The sequence below is a fragment of the Nanorana parkeri genome, unplaced genomic scaffold, assembly GCF_000935625.1.
Source record: "Nanorana parkeri isolate BGI_ZX_2015 unplaced genomic scaffold, ASM93562v1 scaffold1969, whole genome shotgun sequence".
In the NCBI taxonomy this organism is placed as follows: domain Eukaryota; kingdom Metazoa; phylum Chordata; class Amphibia; order Anura; family Dicroglossidae; genus Nanorana; species Nanorana parkeri.
Genome location: NW_017308237.1, coordinates 195,315 through 213,676, shown reverse-complemented (window position 1 = coordinate 213,676; position 18,362 = coordinate 195,315). Strand labels below are relative to the sequence as shown.

Sequence of the window (18,362 nt, the reverse complement as noted above, 5' to 3'; positions counted from 1 at the left end):
GGGTTAAAATGGTTAAAATAATATATTATTAATAATATAAAAAAAAATAGCAACCTACTGTTTAAAATTCATTTCCAGCAATTTTTTTTTTTAAATGTTGGATAGATAAGAAACATTTCCCATCTTTTACTATCCCAGTGAACAAACAGAAAGTGAGTAGAAAAAAAACGCAGTAAAACAGAATACAAAATGCTTTATAATGGTGATAGGGAGTAGGTAAAACTGTCTGCTTGTTTCAGGTTTTCTCTTAATTTGCTGTTTGGGAAAACTTGTCACCGGAACAGTAAGTGATGGTCAATCTCTCTGATACAACCCCAGATAGCAGTGAAAACCAAGTTATCGCTAACTGAACATATTAGATCAGAATGGCATTATTTCTCTTTTGCAGGGCTTAGTGACACTGAAAAGGCAATAAACAGTGCTTAGCCAAATGTTCATTCCTTTGTAAAAGCTAACTATAAGTTGTAAATATCTGCATGATCCTTACTAAAAAAAACTCCATAATGTTTTTAGGAAATGATAAAGTGATGAACATAGTAGCTTGTCAACGTAAAATATGTTTTCTGAACACCATATATTTACTTACATATTTTAATGCTTTTGGATAATACTTTTTATTATGGTAGCATATCAAACTTTTTCTGTAAATCTTTACATTTTTTCCTGAAATTAGTTAGCTGTTTCTGTCTGCTTCCTGAACAATAAAACTGTCAGTTCTATGGTATTGGTAGTATCTTTGGGGATTTTGTTGTCTAAGTGGAAATTTGTTTCAGCGCTATGGACTATAATAGTTGCCAGAAACCAGGCTGTTTCACAGTTAATTTGTCAGATCAACAAAATTTACCAATGATAAATTTCCAATTCTAAAGGCAAAATTCCAATTTTCCAATGCAGTTTAAAGCTGGTTATACATGGCTCAAAATTCAGCCGATTTCTGCTGCAGTGGCCAACATTTGAATTGTTGGTGACCCTGTCGACCCTAGCAAGCTTGTCAAAAGTCAATCTAAATGTTGGAAAATTCTTTGCTGAACAGTGACTGAGTCTTATCAGATGCAGTCACTGTTTGAGTATTCAGGCAGCAGCAGCACAGACAATGCTAAAGCCAGCATAGGACCTTCCTCCATTCACACTGTTTGGAATGGTTTGATGAATTTATTGATTTTTTTCTCATTTAGTCTGCAAACTGAACATGAGAAATTAAACTTTTATGGTTTACATAAGGGCCTCCCTAAACAATGTATTCAAAATACATCTACTGAAGTAAGCATTCACCCTACACAGTTGATGGCAACATTTTTTTTTAAATAAAGTGATTTAAGATTCTAAAAAAAACCTGTTACTCGCCTTGTAACAAGGCGTGTAGCATGTAACAAACCAGTAACTGGTAAAACTTATTTTTTTGTAGTGGCAGGAATCTCTGGCATAAGTAAGTTAGCTTTTTTAAGTATAATTAAAGTAATTGAAGTATACGTATATAAGTTGTGGTATTGTGTGACAATTCTACTGTAGAATTGGGTTTTATGATCACCCAGAACTCTTAGCCAGTGGGGCTTAGAGGTGTCAGGAAGCAAGGGCTTGTCTGGGTTCTGCTTGGGATTCTGGAACTGGGAGATTTCAAAGTGATTCAGTAGGGGCAGGGGGCGTGGCTGTGGTGCCATGGACTTCAATGCACCACCATGCCCCCTCCCGCCCCTGAACGCAGGGAGCCGGCCGGCTTGCATTCCAGTGCACTCCAGAGGACGAACGCATGAAGTTAAAGTGGAGTCAGGTGGTCTGTGTGCTGGAGGCACACAAAGACAGCCAGGGAGGTTGGAGAGAACTGCTGAGGCTAGGAGAGCTATGAGCTTGAGAAGCTGCCAGTACAATTGTGGGACATCCGTTCCAAGAGGACCAGTGGGTCAGAAGTGGTATTGTTTTTTTAATTTGTTTTAGTTTTCTTTTTTTTTTTAAAGCCCGTGGAGCGTGCTCGAAAACGAATCCCCTGTGAACAAAAAAAGTGAATCGTGAAATCACAACACACTGAAAAAAGTGCACAAGGGTGCTTGGTCCTTCTCCGAAAAGAAGGGGCCACAATATCCTGACCCCCCGGGGCACAAGGCTCCTGACAGGGGCTAGGACAACTTTGGTCCACCAACCCGAAGGCCGGCGGACCCCGATCCTCCAGGACCTGCCGAGACAGGTCCCACAAGTACTAGGTTGGAGGGCTCTGCCGAAGAGAGACCCCCCACAGGTGGGAGAAGACAGATGTCCCCATAAGGGTCACAGAATCTCCTCCCCAACATCAGAAAGGGCCCCGAAGGTACCCGCACCCGTTGCCATCTGTGGGTCAAATTTCAATTTAAAAAAAATAAAATAAATCTAAAGTGCCAGTGCACCACGCTGACAGGCCTTAAAGGCCGGAGTGCAAAAATATTGCCCCGGACTAGCCATAAGGCCTAAAAGTTTTCTTTAGCTCTTGGCGCTAATGGCTGCCAGCTGAACAATCCACTTGCTGTTACACACTCAAAGTTTTCAACAGTTTATCACAGTTTTTTACACAGACTTGAGGGGCTGCTCATCCAAGGCTCTGGGGCTTCCACCACGAACATAGAAAACAAAAGGGAACAGAGCGCCACCTCCGTGTGTAAAATAGCCATAAGGCCTGTCTAAGAGGCGAGAAGTGGTATTGTTTAAAGTGAAAGCCAGGAGGCTAAACTTGTGTTGTTTTTAAGCATTGCATGGATGTTATGCTGAACATCCCCTGCGAGGGCATCCAAGGTAGATGTGTGAACTTTCGATTCAATAAAAGTAGGCCACCAGGCCCTTAAACAAAAGATGTTGCAGGACTGCACAGATTCAATAAAATAAGTCCAGCTGCTAAGGGGTAAAGGTAAATGTTAGAAGTTAGATTAGGGATTAAGTTTAAGAAGGACTACGATTAGGGGTTGACTTTAACCCTTTTGCTGCCAAGCCCTCCGGAACTCTTTACACCTCAGCTGGCCACACCACTTTTGCAATTTTTCCCATTGTTTTGATTTTCTACTGCTGCGTTGCTAAAAGAACCCCCAAACTATATATTTTCTGAAAACAAAGGTCTGGTAGAATAAAAACATGGTGCTACTAAATGTGTAGGCCCTGCCATAATTGCACAAATGTGTCTCAAATCAATATTAAACCGATACAAATACACAATTCAATTGATAAAGCACACTAAAATCAATAAAAATAAAACTGTATTGAGTTAATAAATAACAAATATTTGTAAATTTTAAATTGTGCCTTTTAGCAAAACTGTAAACAAATGAAGCAACACAAAACTGTAAATATGGGACTTATGTTAAAAATCGTTTGTGCACTGTGTTGGTGTTTGTGTTGTGATAAAATGATACAGGCGTACATTTAATTGCAACACAGCATATCACAATGCACAGCAATGCATCACAATGGTTTACCATGCGCTGCCACACAGTTAAATTAATGATGTTTTAAAAAGAAAAAAAAGGAATTAAATCAAGCAATGCGATGTGCTCTAACAACGCAGGGCATGTGCATGTGTTCGTTATGTGTGTGTTTGGGGGGGTTGTGTTTTATTTAAAAATGTATTTTATTATTTATTTTAAACAAATAATAACAGGGGTCTAAACAGATCCCTGAAATTTCCTTTTTGAAGTAGAAAAAGAAATTGAGTTCCATTCTCTTTTTCTGCAGCTTCAGATTCTGGCTTCACTTTAAAGTCCATTAATGAGCTCCAGTGTACACAGCAAAGGCATGAGCTGCAGTGCTGAGTAAAAAACAGCAAATAGTGAAGGTTTAAAGTATAGTTCCACGTTTGCAGCTAAATTGAAATATTGCTTATTTTATGTTTATTATATATTCCAATTTACATTGCCTAACTTAAAAAGATTGCTGCTTACTTTTTAGGTGTTCTATACTTGCTTAAAAATCCTACCTAGCCTCCCCCCCGTGTAGTGTTAAGGAGGATGCTGTGCAAAATGGTTTCGTTTTATTTACCTGGTCTGTACTGCGCTAGCAGATTTCATTATCCATTGTAAACTGGATCTCAGTCTAACCATCTCGTTTCACTTACTAGCTACACAGAGTAGCTTGGAATCTGTGCAAATGGCCTTCACCAAAGAAACAGCTAAAAGGTAAGAAATATATTTTTACAAAAATATTTTACGCTATACTGTGTGAATGGGAACATGTAACAAACATACATTGGGGGTTTTCTCAAATGTGATTGCAAAAGTGGAAATAAGCTTTAAAGCTGGTTGTTATAGCCACAATATAAACCACCAACACTAAGCTTGATATTCTAATTCAGGTTCCAAAGGAGAGGAAATTTCATGTTGCCGTAGCTGTGGCAGGTCCATCAAACATGAGACAAAAGCAAATGGTGGTGGAGGAAGGGGGAGGAGCTTCACACTAGAAGCTCGGTAGGCTAAAGCACTGCATACTCTTGTGTTGTGATGAAGAAAAAAATTGCAACATAATGCAAGATAATTTATGTTTAGCTACTCGTAGCACAAAAACGAAACAAGCTCCCCAATGCGTTTCAGCAAAAGGGGTGGGGGGCAATTAAACACTTGTTTTTGTAATTAAAATACAAATAGAGAGCTCAGTTGAAAACATTTCCAAATATGTACTTCAGCTAGTTTGGTTCCTACTCATATTTGTGAAAATGTCTGCAATTAACCATAGCTACAAGCTATCAAATTTAAACTTTCAGCAATTTAAGGTGGACTAGTGAAAGACTGGTTAGAACACTGTGTACATGTTAAAAGGCTTGCATGCCTTGATTCCTTTTTTTGTTCGTTTTTAGGACACCTCTTTAAATGCACCATACAGCAGAAGGAAGTTGCAGCTCATTTAATATAGAAGAATATGGAACTTTCAAATCAGTCTCTTGTTACACAGTTTATTATTGTAGGCTTTCCTGATCTTGGTGGATATGAGGCCTTGTTGTTTCTGCTTCTGATTGTCAGCTACATTTTTACTCTAAGTGGTAATATCACAATAATCACCCTTATCTGTACACACCACAAACTTCATGTTCCTCTCTACCTCTTTGTTGCTATACTCTCCTTCTTGGAACTCTGGTACACCACTGTCACTATACCAAAAATGTTGACAAATTTACTAAATGTTAAAATCATCTCTTATGTTGGCTGTTTATTGCAGATCTATTTTTTTCATAGCTTGGGGATCACAGAAACCTATCTTCTAACAGCAATGGCCTTTGACCGCTACATGGCCATATGCAACCCTTTAAGGTACCCATCCATAATGACTATTGCGTGTTGTTTTCAAATGGCAGCTTGTTGTTGGGTTATTGGCTTTCTTGGGCCTTTAACACAAATGATCTTGTTGTCTCATCTTTTCTTTTGTGGTTCCAATAGCATTGAGCATATCTTCTGTGACTTTACTCCACTCATGAATTTAGCCTGTTCGGACATCTCACTCAATGTTGCAGTTGACTTTGCCATCAATTCCTTTCTCCTTTTCCTTGCTTTTACTTGTATTATTCTATCTTATTTGAAAATAATTTTCACTGTCTTAAAAATAAAGACAGCTGAAGGAAGGAAAAAAGCATTTTCTACATGTGGAGCTCATCTGACAGTGGTCTTTCTTTTCTTTGGCAGTGTGGGTTTTATGTATGTTAGACCAATCAAAACGAACTCTGCAAACTATGACCGTGTAATGGCTGTGATTTACTCAGTTTTAACACCAATGTGCAATCCAGTAATTTACAGCCTAAGGAATCAAGAAATTAGACGAGTACTGAGAAAGACATTAAAAGCGTTATTTTAAAGACCTTGTTTTAAAGGTTTGTTACATCCAATTTTAAATATTAGATTGGTTATCTGGATCACCACTGGTTACAGTGATCTCTGGGGGACACTGTCAGTAAAATCTTTTTGGTGAAGCTCCTGGATCTTCGTTTTCTAATATGGACTGTCACTCTTCCTGCTGCAACATGAGGAGCTCTACTCCTTCTCTTGATTCATTCTTGATGAAAAATAAATATAGAAATCAGCACAGGATTTTCAAGTGTGTCAAGCCAAAACATTATTTGTTAGTTTTGGATAGATAAGGGAACAATGCTTATAAGGATAAGAACTGTCAGGGTTTACTGCTATCTGGGGCTTTGTTAGGGAGATTTTTTCCTCACTTCAGTTTCACCAGACAGTACGTGAGGGATAATCTGCAACAGGGAAACAAACAGAAATAAATATCTGACCGGGGTTCTAGCCTTTCCCTACTCTACTAAAGAAAATCATTTTTATTTCTGTTTGTGTTGCTCTTGGAGAGTTCCCCTCACTTCCTGTCTGGTGATATGTTAGCACGTCAGGAAGTAAGATGAAATCTTACCAGTACCAACCCGACAGGGATTATAACCCTTACTAATAAACCACAGACCCCCACCCCCCAAAAAAATTAAGTTAAACACCCCCAATAATGTTGCCACCCCGCAAAACATATATTTGCTGCCTACAGTTTCTAATAAATCTCAATGGAAATACTTTAAAAAAAATCTTTTTTCAAGAGGTCATGTGACCACAAAGCGCCAGCTAGTGTGTCTATCTGCATAGGCTCTCTTTATGCCCTGATGAAGAGACCCTGCGCGGTCTCAAAATGTTGGCTTTTGTGATTGTGTGACGTTTATGTCCAATAAATGGACGTATTGGATTATTCTACTGAGTGCTGGTGATTTATCTTCCAATATCTGCATAGGCTGACTACGTGCAGTGACGTCAAGCTATTGGCGACCATAGCAATAAGGCTTTTCTGGTCCTGAAAGAGTACTGCCTATGAGCTGCGCTGACAGGCACATTTGCCAAAGCAAATTAAAAAAAGATTCAAAAAGTATTTCCATTGAGACTTATTAGAAACTATGCAGCAAATATGAGCTGTAAGGAAGCAATGTTTAAAAGGCCTGTTATTTTATAGCCTTCCCTCCAATGTCAACACTGCCACCAATAAGGCTAGGGAAAGGGGGGGCAAAATGAACCTGTTTAATTATACCCCCCCCTTCCCCAGCCTCATTGGTGGCAGCATTGTTAATGATTTTGCCCCCTCCCTTTCCTTAGAATCATTGAAAGTATGCATTGTGCACCTCATCCTCTCTAGGCCCCAGCTTATAATAATTAATTAATGGAAACCCCCCCTCGTGTAGATATGCATTGTGCACAATGTTTCCCCATCCCCGGGACAAAGTAATTAGTGGCAAGCTGGCAATTATTACTGTAGGCTGGGGACAGTGGGGGGACAGTGGGGTGGGCCTGGGTTTGTGCATATTGTATACCTACACTAAATCTGGGAGCTATACTGGTTAACACTGCAGCTACCAATAGAGCTGGGGTAAGGGGGTTATAAACTTTTGGAGCACTTCATGTTTCCGTCCGCAGATGAGCTCTATGGGGATGCTGACTTCATTTTCCAGCAGGACTTGGCACCTGCCCACACTGCTAAAAGCACCAAAACCTGGTTCAATGACCGTGGGATTACTGTGCTTGATTGGCCAGAAAACTCGCCTGACCTGAACCCCATAGAGAATCTATGGGGCATTGCCAAGAGAAAGATGAGAGACATGAGACCGAACAATGCAGAAGAGCTGAAGGCCGCTATTGAAGCATCCTGGTCTTTCATAACACCTCAGTAGTGCCACAGGCTGATAGCTTCCATGGCACCCGCATTGAGGCAGTAATTTCTGCAAAAGGGGCCCAAACCAAGTACTGAGTACATATGCATGCTTATACTTTTCAGAGGTTCAATATTGTTCTATGTACAATCCTTGTTTTATTGATTGCATGTAATATTCTAATTTTCTGATATTGTGGATTTGGGGTTTTCATGAGCTGTAAGCCATAATCATCACAATTATGACAAATCACGGCATGAACTATCTTGCTTTGCATGTAATGAGTCTATCTCATATATTAGTTTCACCTTTTAAGTTGCATTAGTGAAATAAATGAACTTTTGCACGATATTCTAATTATTTGAGATTCACCTGTAATCTAATGGAAATTCCCTGACCTGGATGGCCCCAGAGTGGCACATACACACTTTTATTTTTTTTACTTATTTTTCAGATTGTCTAATCTCTAAACATGTCCCATAGTGTATCTTCAATTAATGTACTGTGTATTTATTGATTAATATTGTGGTAAAGAAAAATATTATTTTTAGCTTTGGATTAGAGTGGGGAAAGATTAGACACTTCCATCAGGTTGTATTGCCTGTATGCCCACTGAGCTTTGGATTAGAGTGGGCAAAAATTAGACACTTCCATCAGGTTGTCTTGCAGCCTGTATGCCCACAGATTCAGCCCTCTATTTTTCCTGGTGAACTATGTCACTAAGAGAGAAAATAAGTGAACATTCTAAATGTTATCATAATAGAAAAAGGTGACCTGAACTTCCTGGACCTTATGTGGTTATACCAAGATCACAACTGCAGCTGCAGTCATGATCGTTAACAGCAGACTGAAGGCATGAGGTTTCTTCAGAGCTGACAAATTCCTGGCTAGTAAACAGTCAATCGGCTTGTGTAGAAGTTAGCGGAGACATTAGGGGTCTAATTAACCCATGATGGCTTTTTAGTCCCCCTTGTGAAAGCATTGGAAAAAAGATTAAAAGCAACCCCCTCTGCCCATGCGCGTAAATGCAAACACATAAATAGGCCACACGTGTATGTGAACAGTGATTGTGTAACATGTTAGGTATTGTTACAAATGTCGGATTAAGAGCAATAATTCTAGGACAACTTTTGTTACTATAGTTTTTCGTCATTTCAATTTTAAGGCTTGATATCTTTTATATCTATTTACTCAATTTAAGCTTATTACATGTTTTATATTTTTTATAATTATGTGTTTGTGTGTATTAAAATTCATTTTAGTGTATATTTTCCAAAAATATTGATTTGGCAAACATTTGCGCAAATATTGTGTGACATTAAACATTGCAACTTTAATTTTTTTATACTACAGGACATCTGCTTTCAAAATTATATAATTGCTTAGGGGGTTTAAGGAATTTTCTACCCATAATTTAGATTTATCCTGTGTGCAAACAAAAATTAAAATAAATCGCTCACTTAAGTAACAATAAGTGATGGGTCTTGATGTCAAAACTGTCAAAATGCCCTAAATTGGTAAGGTGACAGCATCTCTTTAAAACTGTCCTCCTGGCACCACTTAATTCTTCTTCTTTAAGGGTTTGTTCACACCATGTCTGGACCATGTCCAGACCAGAACACTGTGTTCCCGGACCAAAAAAGAATCGGCGTGTATACTTGTAGTATTTCTGGACTCTGTTCACACCAGCACAGTCCATTCCAGTCCAGACAAAATGTTCTGCTTTTCTCATTTTCTCTGGTCTGAAATGCACCAGAACACATGCAAACACATAAATAATGCATACAAGTGCATGGAAATGCACTGGACTGTACCCGAAAGCACCAGAATCGCAGTAAAAACACATAAAAAATGCACTGCACTGCGTTTCCAGATCTGCTTCAGATCTGGTGTGAACAAAACCCTAATACTGCTCAGATAAGATACCAGCCACCTAAAGAGTGCAATGTTTATGGTGGGGATTTCTTCACTTTCTTGATAAAAATGCAAATCCTTTGTACATTTTCTGTGCATATGAATGAAAACTTAAATTTAACTGTGCATATGAATGAAAACTTAAATTTAACATCTTAAGCCATTTAAGCTAGATGGAGGCTGGGATAAAAATAATGTTCATTATAATGTGTTTCTTTTTGCTGGACAGAAAGTAACTCGCGTGCCAAATTTTTCCATTCATATTTTTGCAATAGGGATACACTAAAAGTCACTTTTGTCACAGCTGGTCCACAATTCCTTGATGAACAGGACTCCAGGGAGCATGTGAAAAATGGGTTCTTGACATTCTTTCTCTCATAATGAAGCCTTAATGCTGTCCCATAATAGAGTCCTTCCTTCATCTATCTCTGCCCAGGCTTATATTGAGATCTTTGTAGTGTTGTGGAAATTTTACTAGGATGTGTTTTTAGTGTATTGTAATATTTTGTCATTATGTCTCTCAGTTTCTAGGTTTAAATAGGCACTGGGGTTAAACCATTGGAGTAGATATCTTATGCATGGCGGAGCAGTGTCTTCTTAGCCAGTGTGTGGACGCCAGGCTAGGGCCCCTGCGCGGTGCACGGATTTATTGGTTTGGCGTGTATACAACTTGCTTTGAGGACATAGTATTATTTAAGATACATATCTGCCTTTATGAAAGGAACGTGCGTTTGTTGTCTCTAGTGCGCCTGATCAACCGCTGGAGAGTATATGACGTTGTCCCTGTAAATAAGCACACATGATAATCATAGTAACGTTCTGGATAAAGTTCACTCTGGTGGTGATAGATTATTGTACTACATGTGATTATTGTACTACATGTGTTTTTGTTAGCTGGCTATGTTGAAGTGATGGTGGTTTCCTGTCTGCCCCACTTCCTGTCTAACGTCACTTCCTGGTTTGCTGGTTGTTGAAATCATTTGCTGGTTTTTGACATCACTTCCTGTCTGACATCACTTCCTGTTGGGGGAGCTATAAAACAATAAACACATACCTGTGCTGGGGCTCTTAGCATGGATCTTGGCAGTTTAGTGCAGCATGCATTTGTGCGTTGAACCAAGCGCATTTCCATAACAGTAGCCCTTCCTAATTATTTGTTAGCCTTTCCTACGTGGTCTTACATAATGGCAGACCAAAAATACTAAGGGTGCCTTAGCAGAGGGTCTCAGCAGGGGAAGATGCGGAGTGTCTTACTGGGGCAGATATGAAGGGTCTAAGCAGGGGCAGTTGCGGAGGGTCTCAGCAGGAGCATATGCAAACAGTCTCACCAGTGCAGCAGGGGCAGATGTGCAGTGTCTCACCAGAACAGCTGGGGTAGATGTACAGGGTCTCACCAGGGCAGCAGGGGCAGATGTGGAGGGTTTCACCAGAGCAGCAGTGGCAGATCTGGAGGGTTTCACCAGTGCAGGAGGGGCAGATGTGGAGGGTCTCAGCAGGGCAGCAGGAGCAGATGTGGACCAGAGCTATTAACAGGCGCCACTGTGGTTCCCCAGAAGGCTGCTGCGAGGTCCCCAGGAAGCGCGGAACCTTATGAGAGCCGAATCAATTTGAAACTTTAAAGTGCCATGCCACCACCAATGAGGGGCCCGGGACCCTGGGGCCGGATCTCAGTGCCCCCCCTTCCCCCCCAGCCTTGTGTCCTGGTGTAGCCACCCTGGCGGTAGGTCTGATATGGAAGCATTTCTGCCTACAAACTTACTGTACTGCACAATACCATAAATGCCATAGGTCAGCTATGTCAAAGGTCAAACTATTGTTCATATTTATTGTTGGACAGGGTTTAGGTCGACAAATAGTTTGCAAGTTGGGAAAAGAGCAAACTAATGCAATAGTTCACTGCCATAGCAGCCAATTAGCAATCATACACTTCCTAGCCTTTGCACTCTGGTCAGGTGGCAGGGAAGGGCTAAAAATGGGGGTTTCCTATGTACCAACCCCCTTCCTATAAAAGTCAGGTTTCCCAGTAGCTGTTTGTCAGCTATCCCTATGCACTACAAGCATCAACACAACACACAAATACTGACAGTGTGTTCTTTTCAGGGAGAGATAGTTGCTATACTGTAAATGTGCTGTATTGTGCTACAATATTGATGACATGGAGCAAGCATCCAGAGGTTCATTTCACCTCTCCCAAACCCCAAGAGTTACATGTGAGTGGGGCAAAATCATTGAGGACAATAGTATCCTCAGTAACACTGTGGACTTGGGGTCCTCTGCTGCAGACAATTTTTTGGTGATATGGTTCTTTGATGGCACACATCCTTTCAGACACTGCAGCATTAAAGAGAGGGGCCATTATTGGTTGGTCACCTTTATGAATCCCAATTACAAGAGAGAAAATAGCAGATCTCATGCTGCCATCTCTCACAGTGGTGCTGTGAGGACCTATTAGTCATTATTACAGAGAATGGCAGAACCCCTTTCATGGCCAACTGCCATAGATCAATAGGCTGCTGAAAGGAGGATCAGCGGTGGCCATCCTGCTCTGTGCCTCAAAGTTTCCAATGTACTCTGATGTTTAGGCACTGTAAAGGTGTCATAAATAATGGTTCCATGGCTGGTCCTCGGCTGCAAAATGCATGTGTTTATTGCCGGAGACAGTTTATGGCTGGCTGACAGTGGATATACCGGCCTCAGGGGCCAGTGTTTCTACTGCCAGCCATAACCCAGCGCAGTCCCTCCCTCTGCTTCAGTCATTGGTTGCTGGGACCGCTTTGTTTCCTAGCAACCAGTGATGTCAGGCAGGGCCGACTGCTACAACTACAAGTGATCTGGGTGGCTGTACTAGTTTGCTGTTGTGCCATCCCTCCTGCTCTCTGGCCCCCCCCCCCCACAGTGTCAGAATGCAGAGTGGTAGCAGACTGGGAGAAGTGCTTCCTGCTTCAGCTGTCAGAAGCCAGATGAAGTGCTGGGTAAAGAGACTATCAAGCACATTCCTGTGCTTGATGGTCTTTATTGGAGGGCATGAGAGACATCAGATGTCTAATCGACCCCCAAAGACTCCATAAAGTGAACTTGTCACCTTCAAATGCTGGACTTGTTAACCCCTTTGTCATTGCATAAGTTAAGTGAAAAAAAAAAGTAGAAAATAATAAAATAAAAAAAAATTAAACCAAGCCTGCTGCCCCTGCCATTTGATTCTAATGAATATGTGCACCTAAGGTGGAGGAACTACTAACAAAGATAAAAAAAATAAACAGTGCAGCACATTGGCACTGTACCTGGGAACACACACTAGCAGCTGTGTGTTGTAAATGAGCCGTTGATGTGAATGCAGCCTAAATAGCAGAGGGTACACAAACTGAGTTCTGTTCGAACTGCGATACGGATCTCGGCCTGAACATTTTATTCACTGGACCTCCTGAAATTTCAATTCACGACCCCCCTTTACTGACATAGTACTACTCTGTATAATGTAGGGTAAATAATGTAGAGGCACATTGTACACTCTGGTGTATGTTATATACTCCATAGTTTTACTCTGTAACTGGCTGCTGACCCCCCTCAGGCTCATAGACTCTAATATGCCCATATGGGCACATTTGCTAGCATTACTTTATTCACATTTTATAAGTTATACATTTGTTTCAACCTCAGCTTTTCATTGTACAATATATTTATAAATAGTGTTAATAGTTTACAAGCATCTATTTTAGAAGTTTAATAAGCAATGCTCATCTAAAAGATTTAGTGTATTTTCCCATTTTTGTGAAGATAATACAAAAAAACAAATTAAATGATCATTATGATTACAGATGCAAACAACGTCTTCTGTGCTTTATCTAATTAATCCTAGAGGTGTTGTTGTTAAACAGGCAGATCATTAATGATTTAAATAACTTCCATAACTTTATAATGAAGTGATTTCATCATTCTCATAGCTGTAGCCTTTAGAGACTGTGGCTGTTGAACAAATTAACATGTTTTCCTTATTAGTTCCAATGCTGCAAATTAATTCATACAGTGCTACTGAGACCAATTATTTCAAGCTAATCACAGTATTGAGAGAAGAATGTTGTAAACCTTTCATTGCTGGATGTCCTTAATGGACACCGAGATGTCAACATAATGGTTTGAGGTGCTTACAATGGTTATGGAGATAGGCAGATGATTCACTGTGAATGACAGTTTATATGTCCTTGAGTAAGTCATATATTGGCAGAACATATAATAATCTCTGATTCTGCCAACAAGTGTTAGAGACACATATGAAGTGAGTGCTAAATCCTTTTTTTGGGGTACTACTTACTTTTCCACCATGAGAGAAAATTTGTTCATGTGAAAAAACCCTTCCCAACACTCAATTGTGCTTTTAACCACAACACTACATGTCCTGTGGTTGCATGTAATCCTTAAATCTCTCAAGAGCATGGCCATTCTTAACATAATGACTGTTTAAGCTAATGCAAAAGCTGACAAAGAAATGTTCTAATATTTCTTTTATATCCAGTAATTTTGAAAATGTGAAACATATATTGGGTCTTGAAAGTAACGTCAGGTACAAGGCCGTATGCAGTGATTATAAGAACAGGGGCTACAGTGAACACAGCTGGAATTAATTCCAAAAGAGTGTAGGAGACTTGACTTATGAACTTCTGTTCATACAGTCTTTTGCTGCCCCTCCCTATAGACTTCCATGATGTGCGCTAAAATTATACATTACTTATGTCTAATCACAGATTGAAACAACCAATATCCTTAACACAGGCCTGGACAAATCTTCCTAAAATCTATGTGCAAGCTCCAAAAATGCTCAGAGCCAGCCACAATGCTTACTCTCATATAGCAGATATTTACTTTATTTAGATCCCACCAGTACTGGGACAAGCTATTCTGGGACACAAGACAAGGATGTCCCCCTTTTCCCCCTTCTTCCTAGCTGAGATAGAGTTTGCACATCTGAACATACGGTGGCCAGGCTGATGTAGAGTACGGAAATTACACTTGTTTTACCAGTGTTATTTTAAAATGGCAAGTGTTTCTACCGATATAAAGTGCTAATTTTATTCTGAATTTACATTAGTCCCATTTATTTTATTTTTTTATTTAATAAATCTGAATCTATAAAATTAAAAAAACATTAGAAGGATGTGTGCCCCCCCTCCCCATCCTGCAGGCTTGTTACAAGTGATTTCGGTGGCATCGCCGGGATCACTTCTATTAAATGAGCGCCGGCTTCCCCACTCTACATTTAGCCCTGCTTACACGAAGAAGGGCTAAATGTACAAAAACACTACCCGCCCTGAAGCTGTGCAACCTCTCTACTCCCTGCCATCCAGAGGCCAGGCCTCAGTGGCCTTGTGGGAAATCTGGCCCTGGGAATATATACACAGGAATAAGCAGTAAAACTGGTCTGCCAAGGTTATTAAAGCTGGGAAGTGGGTAGGGTGGAGTAGAGGTGATGTCAGGAATTATGTGCCAGATTTGGCAGTACAACAGCCAGTGCACATGGAGAAAGCATTGCTATTCAGTAGATGTGGGGAAAGGTCCTGGCTACCCTGAGCAGGGCATCCAAATCACCATTTTTAGTTGCGATGGTGACCTTGGGATTAATCCAGCTTTCACTTAATGTATAGTTGCTCGCACATACTAAAGCACCAGTCAAGGTTTTTAACTGGGTTCACTGATCCTTCCTTAAAGTTACTTTTTTTAACAAATTGATTTAGGAAACTCCTTCATCTCCAAAGTTATGACCCTATACAAAATATATTCCATTGGGATCCAAGTAAACAGTCATCTCTCTGATTAGCTCCTTATCGAAAAGGGCACAAGGCAAGGATGTCCCTTATCCCCCTTCTATATATTCTAACTATGGAACATTTGGCTATAGCATTACATACTAACCCATCAATACAAGGAACATCATCATAAACTCTCCTTCTGTGCAGATGACCACTTATAGTATATAACGTCTCTGACAGAACATAGATACAGTGTTGAGCAGAGGCCATATGTTTGATCTGTGTGCCTGCACAGCAGGGATCCTCACTGGACACTCTAGACTTTGTGGCTGCATCCCAATTAGCGGTTTCTCACTGGACACCAGGGGTAGGCAAACTCTGACCTGCCAGCTGTGGTGAAACGACAAATCCCATCACGCATCTACCTCTGGGAGTCATGCCTGTGGAGATTTGTAGTTGCACCACACCTGGAGGGCCTAAGTTTGCTTACCCCTGCTCTACACTATGCGGCTGCATCCCAATTAGAGGATAGGCAAGATGTGTTTGAAATGTGTGTATTTCAATCTTCAAAGTTCTGAAAAAAGTAATAACTCATAACTTCCATCCCATGCAGTGCACAATAATAAAAAAAAGAGTGGTTGCGCAAAGAGAACATGTTACACGCTAAATATTTTACTTTGAGCTTTACAATTCCACTACATTTGTTGTTGCACTTGTGTGATTTCCTTTAAATGAGGAGACTTTGTTGAATATATTTAGGGCAAATAATTGGGAATGTGCAAACTGTCTAAAATGCATTTTTTTAAAATTACAGGAAAGTTAATTTTGCCTAATTTTTCTTCCTAATTAAAACAACAACAACAATGTATGATATGTTAAATTAGATTGCAGGTGCTGAAATATATAAGATGCGCAATCAAAACGTCTCTGTGAAATTCATTTTGTTGTGAACTTTTGTCAAAGGTTAAGAGACTAAAAAGCTTGGAGAGTGAAATGGTTAATTTTGTGAAAGTGATTGTGTCGCCATTAGGGATAAGTGAAGTGATTTCGGTGAATTGATTTTGTTGTGAAATTTTGTCATTTTAGCATAAAATTCTCAATTTTTCCATCATTTTGTTCCTCTATAGCCAACCACCTTGGAATGCTGTTGGTGTGGATACGCATTGTTAAAGTAATATTAAACTCTCTAACTTTTTACCTGCTTATAACTATATCACATGCTAAAAAACCCTCTTTCTAGAGGTACAGCATATGATTGCCAAGTATACAAATGACATGAAGTTTGACGGTTTTCCCACCTATTAGTTTGCAGGTAAAGAACCTGAAATTGGCAGAAATAGAGTGCAGTCTAAATATATTTTGGTTTTAGTTAAAACGTTACCATCTGTGAGACCAGCCCTATTTCCTTAATTCTTAGGCTACATCCAGGGCTGGACTGTTCATCGGGCATACCGGGCACTTTCCCGGTGGGCCGGGCTGAACACAATCAGCCTAATGTTTGCTAGCTAAGGGTGTGGGGGGCGGGAGCTGGGTCCGTGGAGGAGCTGCTGAGAGGATTGTTGAAGTGCTGAGGTCCCCACAGCTGCGACCCCTCCTGTCAGCTCTCTCTCTCCTCCCGGCCGCTGCTGCTACAGAGCGGCTGGGAGGAGAGAGAGAGAGAGCTGACAGGAGGGATCGCAGCTGCGGGGACATCAGCACAGACACTGCACTGCCACAATCCTCTCTACAGCTCATCAGGAGGAGAAATTCCAATGTTCTAGCGAACGTTCCAGCTCCTGATATCTCCAACGACCTGACTTAGTTAGAAGTAAGAGTTTTGGCCGAGAAGGCTGTACTGCACGTGGGCCACCCGCGGCATTTCAAAAATACACATACTACAGAGCAATCAAGTATTAAAATAAACTAGGGTCAGACTAATCCAGCAAGTCAGTTATTAATCTGAGTTGCCCCACTCAGTATGGCAGCCGATTGTGCCCATATTGAGTGGGGCAACTTAGATTACAAATGTGCTGGATTAGTCTGACCTGCACTGCCACAATCCTCTCTACAGCTCATCAGGAGGAGAAATTCCAATGTTCTAGCGAACGTTCCAGCTCCTGATATCTCCAACGACCTGACTTAGTTAGAAGTAAGAGTTTTGGCCGAGAAGGCTGTACTGCACGTGGGCCACCCGCGGCATTTCAAAAATACACATACTACAGAGCAATCAAGTATTAAAATAAACTAGGGTCAGACTAATCCAGCAAGTCAGTTATTAATCTGAGTTGCCCCACTCAGTATGGCAGCCGATTGTGCCCATATTGAGTGGGGCAACTTAGATTACAAATGTGCTGGATTAGTCTGACCCTAGATCATTCTAATACTTGATTGCTCTCTAGTATGTGTGTAGGGAAATGCCGCGGGTGGCTTACGTGCAGTACAGCCTTCTCGGCCAAAACTCTTACTTCTAACTAAGTCAGGTCGTTGGAGATCCAGAGGAGTTGGAGTTTTTGACAGAACACCGGCTGCCTTTCTGAAAGCCTGCTGAATAGTTGCACTGCTGACCTCTGTACTCTGCATTACACCACTGACCTCTGCGTTACAAGTTGTTGCCATATAAAGTTTTGCTTGTGTAATATATCAATTTGATAATATAATATATATATTTGACCGCATCTATCTGCATGTTATGTGACTCTCAGTTCCTCAATTGTGTTACTGTGAATCTGTCTGCTTTAAAGTCCTAGCTATTGTTTTGTTTGCTTATCACATCTCACATGGGGGGGTAAACAGCAACCTTATTTAAATCCTCCAATCAGGTTACGCCCAATGTACATTTTTTAGCCATTGTACAGAAAGGAGGGTATATAAGGTATTGTTAGCAAGCCACGTGCTCTCTCTTTTACCTGGGACACAAAGGCATTCAGTATGAAAAGGCAAGAAGCTGAGAGGTACCACCACACTTGTACATTGTCTTGTAAATATTGTTTTGTGTGTTATTTGTAAACATATAACCCTACCAATAAATGTATATTGCTGATGGAACTACTTCTTTTATCTAATAATCCTCAGATCTAGGGGTGTTAATGTGAATATTATTGTAGTCA

The 18,362-nt window shown here is 40.5% G+C and overlaps 2 protein-coding genes across 2 annotated transcripts in view; both read left to right on the top strand.

The window, feature by feature from the left end:
* The window catches only part of LOC108800246 (olfactory receptor 6N2-like), a gene marked incomplete at its 5' end in the record, with an annotated part of 24,054 nt that extends 19,240 nt beyond the window's left edge, over positions 1 to 4,814 (top strand). The window contains one exon of the mRNA XM_018572212.1: positions 4,802 to 4,814. Within this exon, the coding sequence (XP_018427714.1) occupies positions 4,802 to 4,814 (13 nt within the window). The remainder of the gene's footprint in view (positions 1 to 4,801) is intronic.
* Positions 4,815 to 4,863: 49 nt separating this feature from the next.
* Positions 4,864 to 5,790, top strand: LOC108800245 (olfactory receptor 6N2-like). Its single transcript, XM_018572211.1, has one exon. The coding sequence runs from the start codon at positions 4,864 to 4,866 to the stop codon at positions 5,788 to 5,790; it is 927 nt and encodes a 308-aa protein (XP_018427713.1).
* The last annotated feature ends 12,572 nt before the right edge of the window (positions 5,791 to 18,362 follow it).

What these genes read in the sequence shown, in the direction of transcription:
- LOC108800245 (XM_018572211.1), top strand. Translation starts at nt 4,864, where the DNA reads ATGGAACTTTCAAATCAGTCTCTTGTTACACAGTTTATTATTGTAGGC.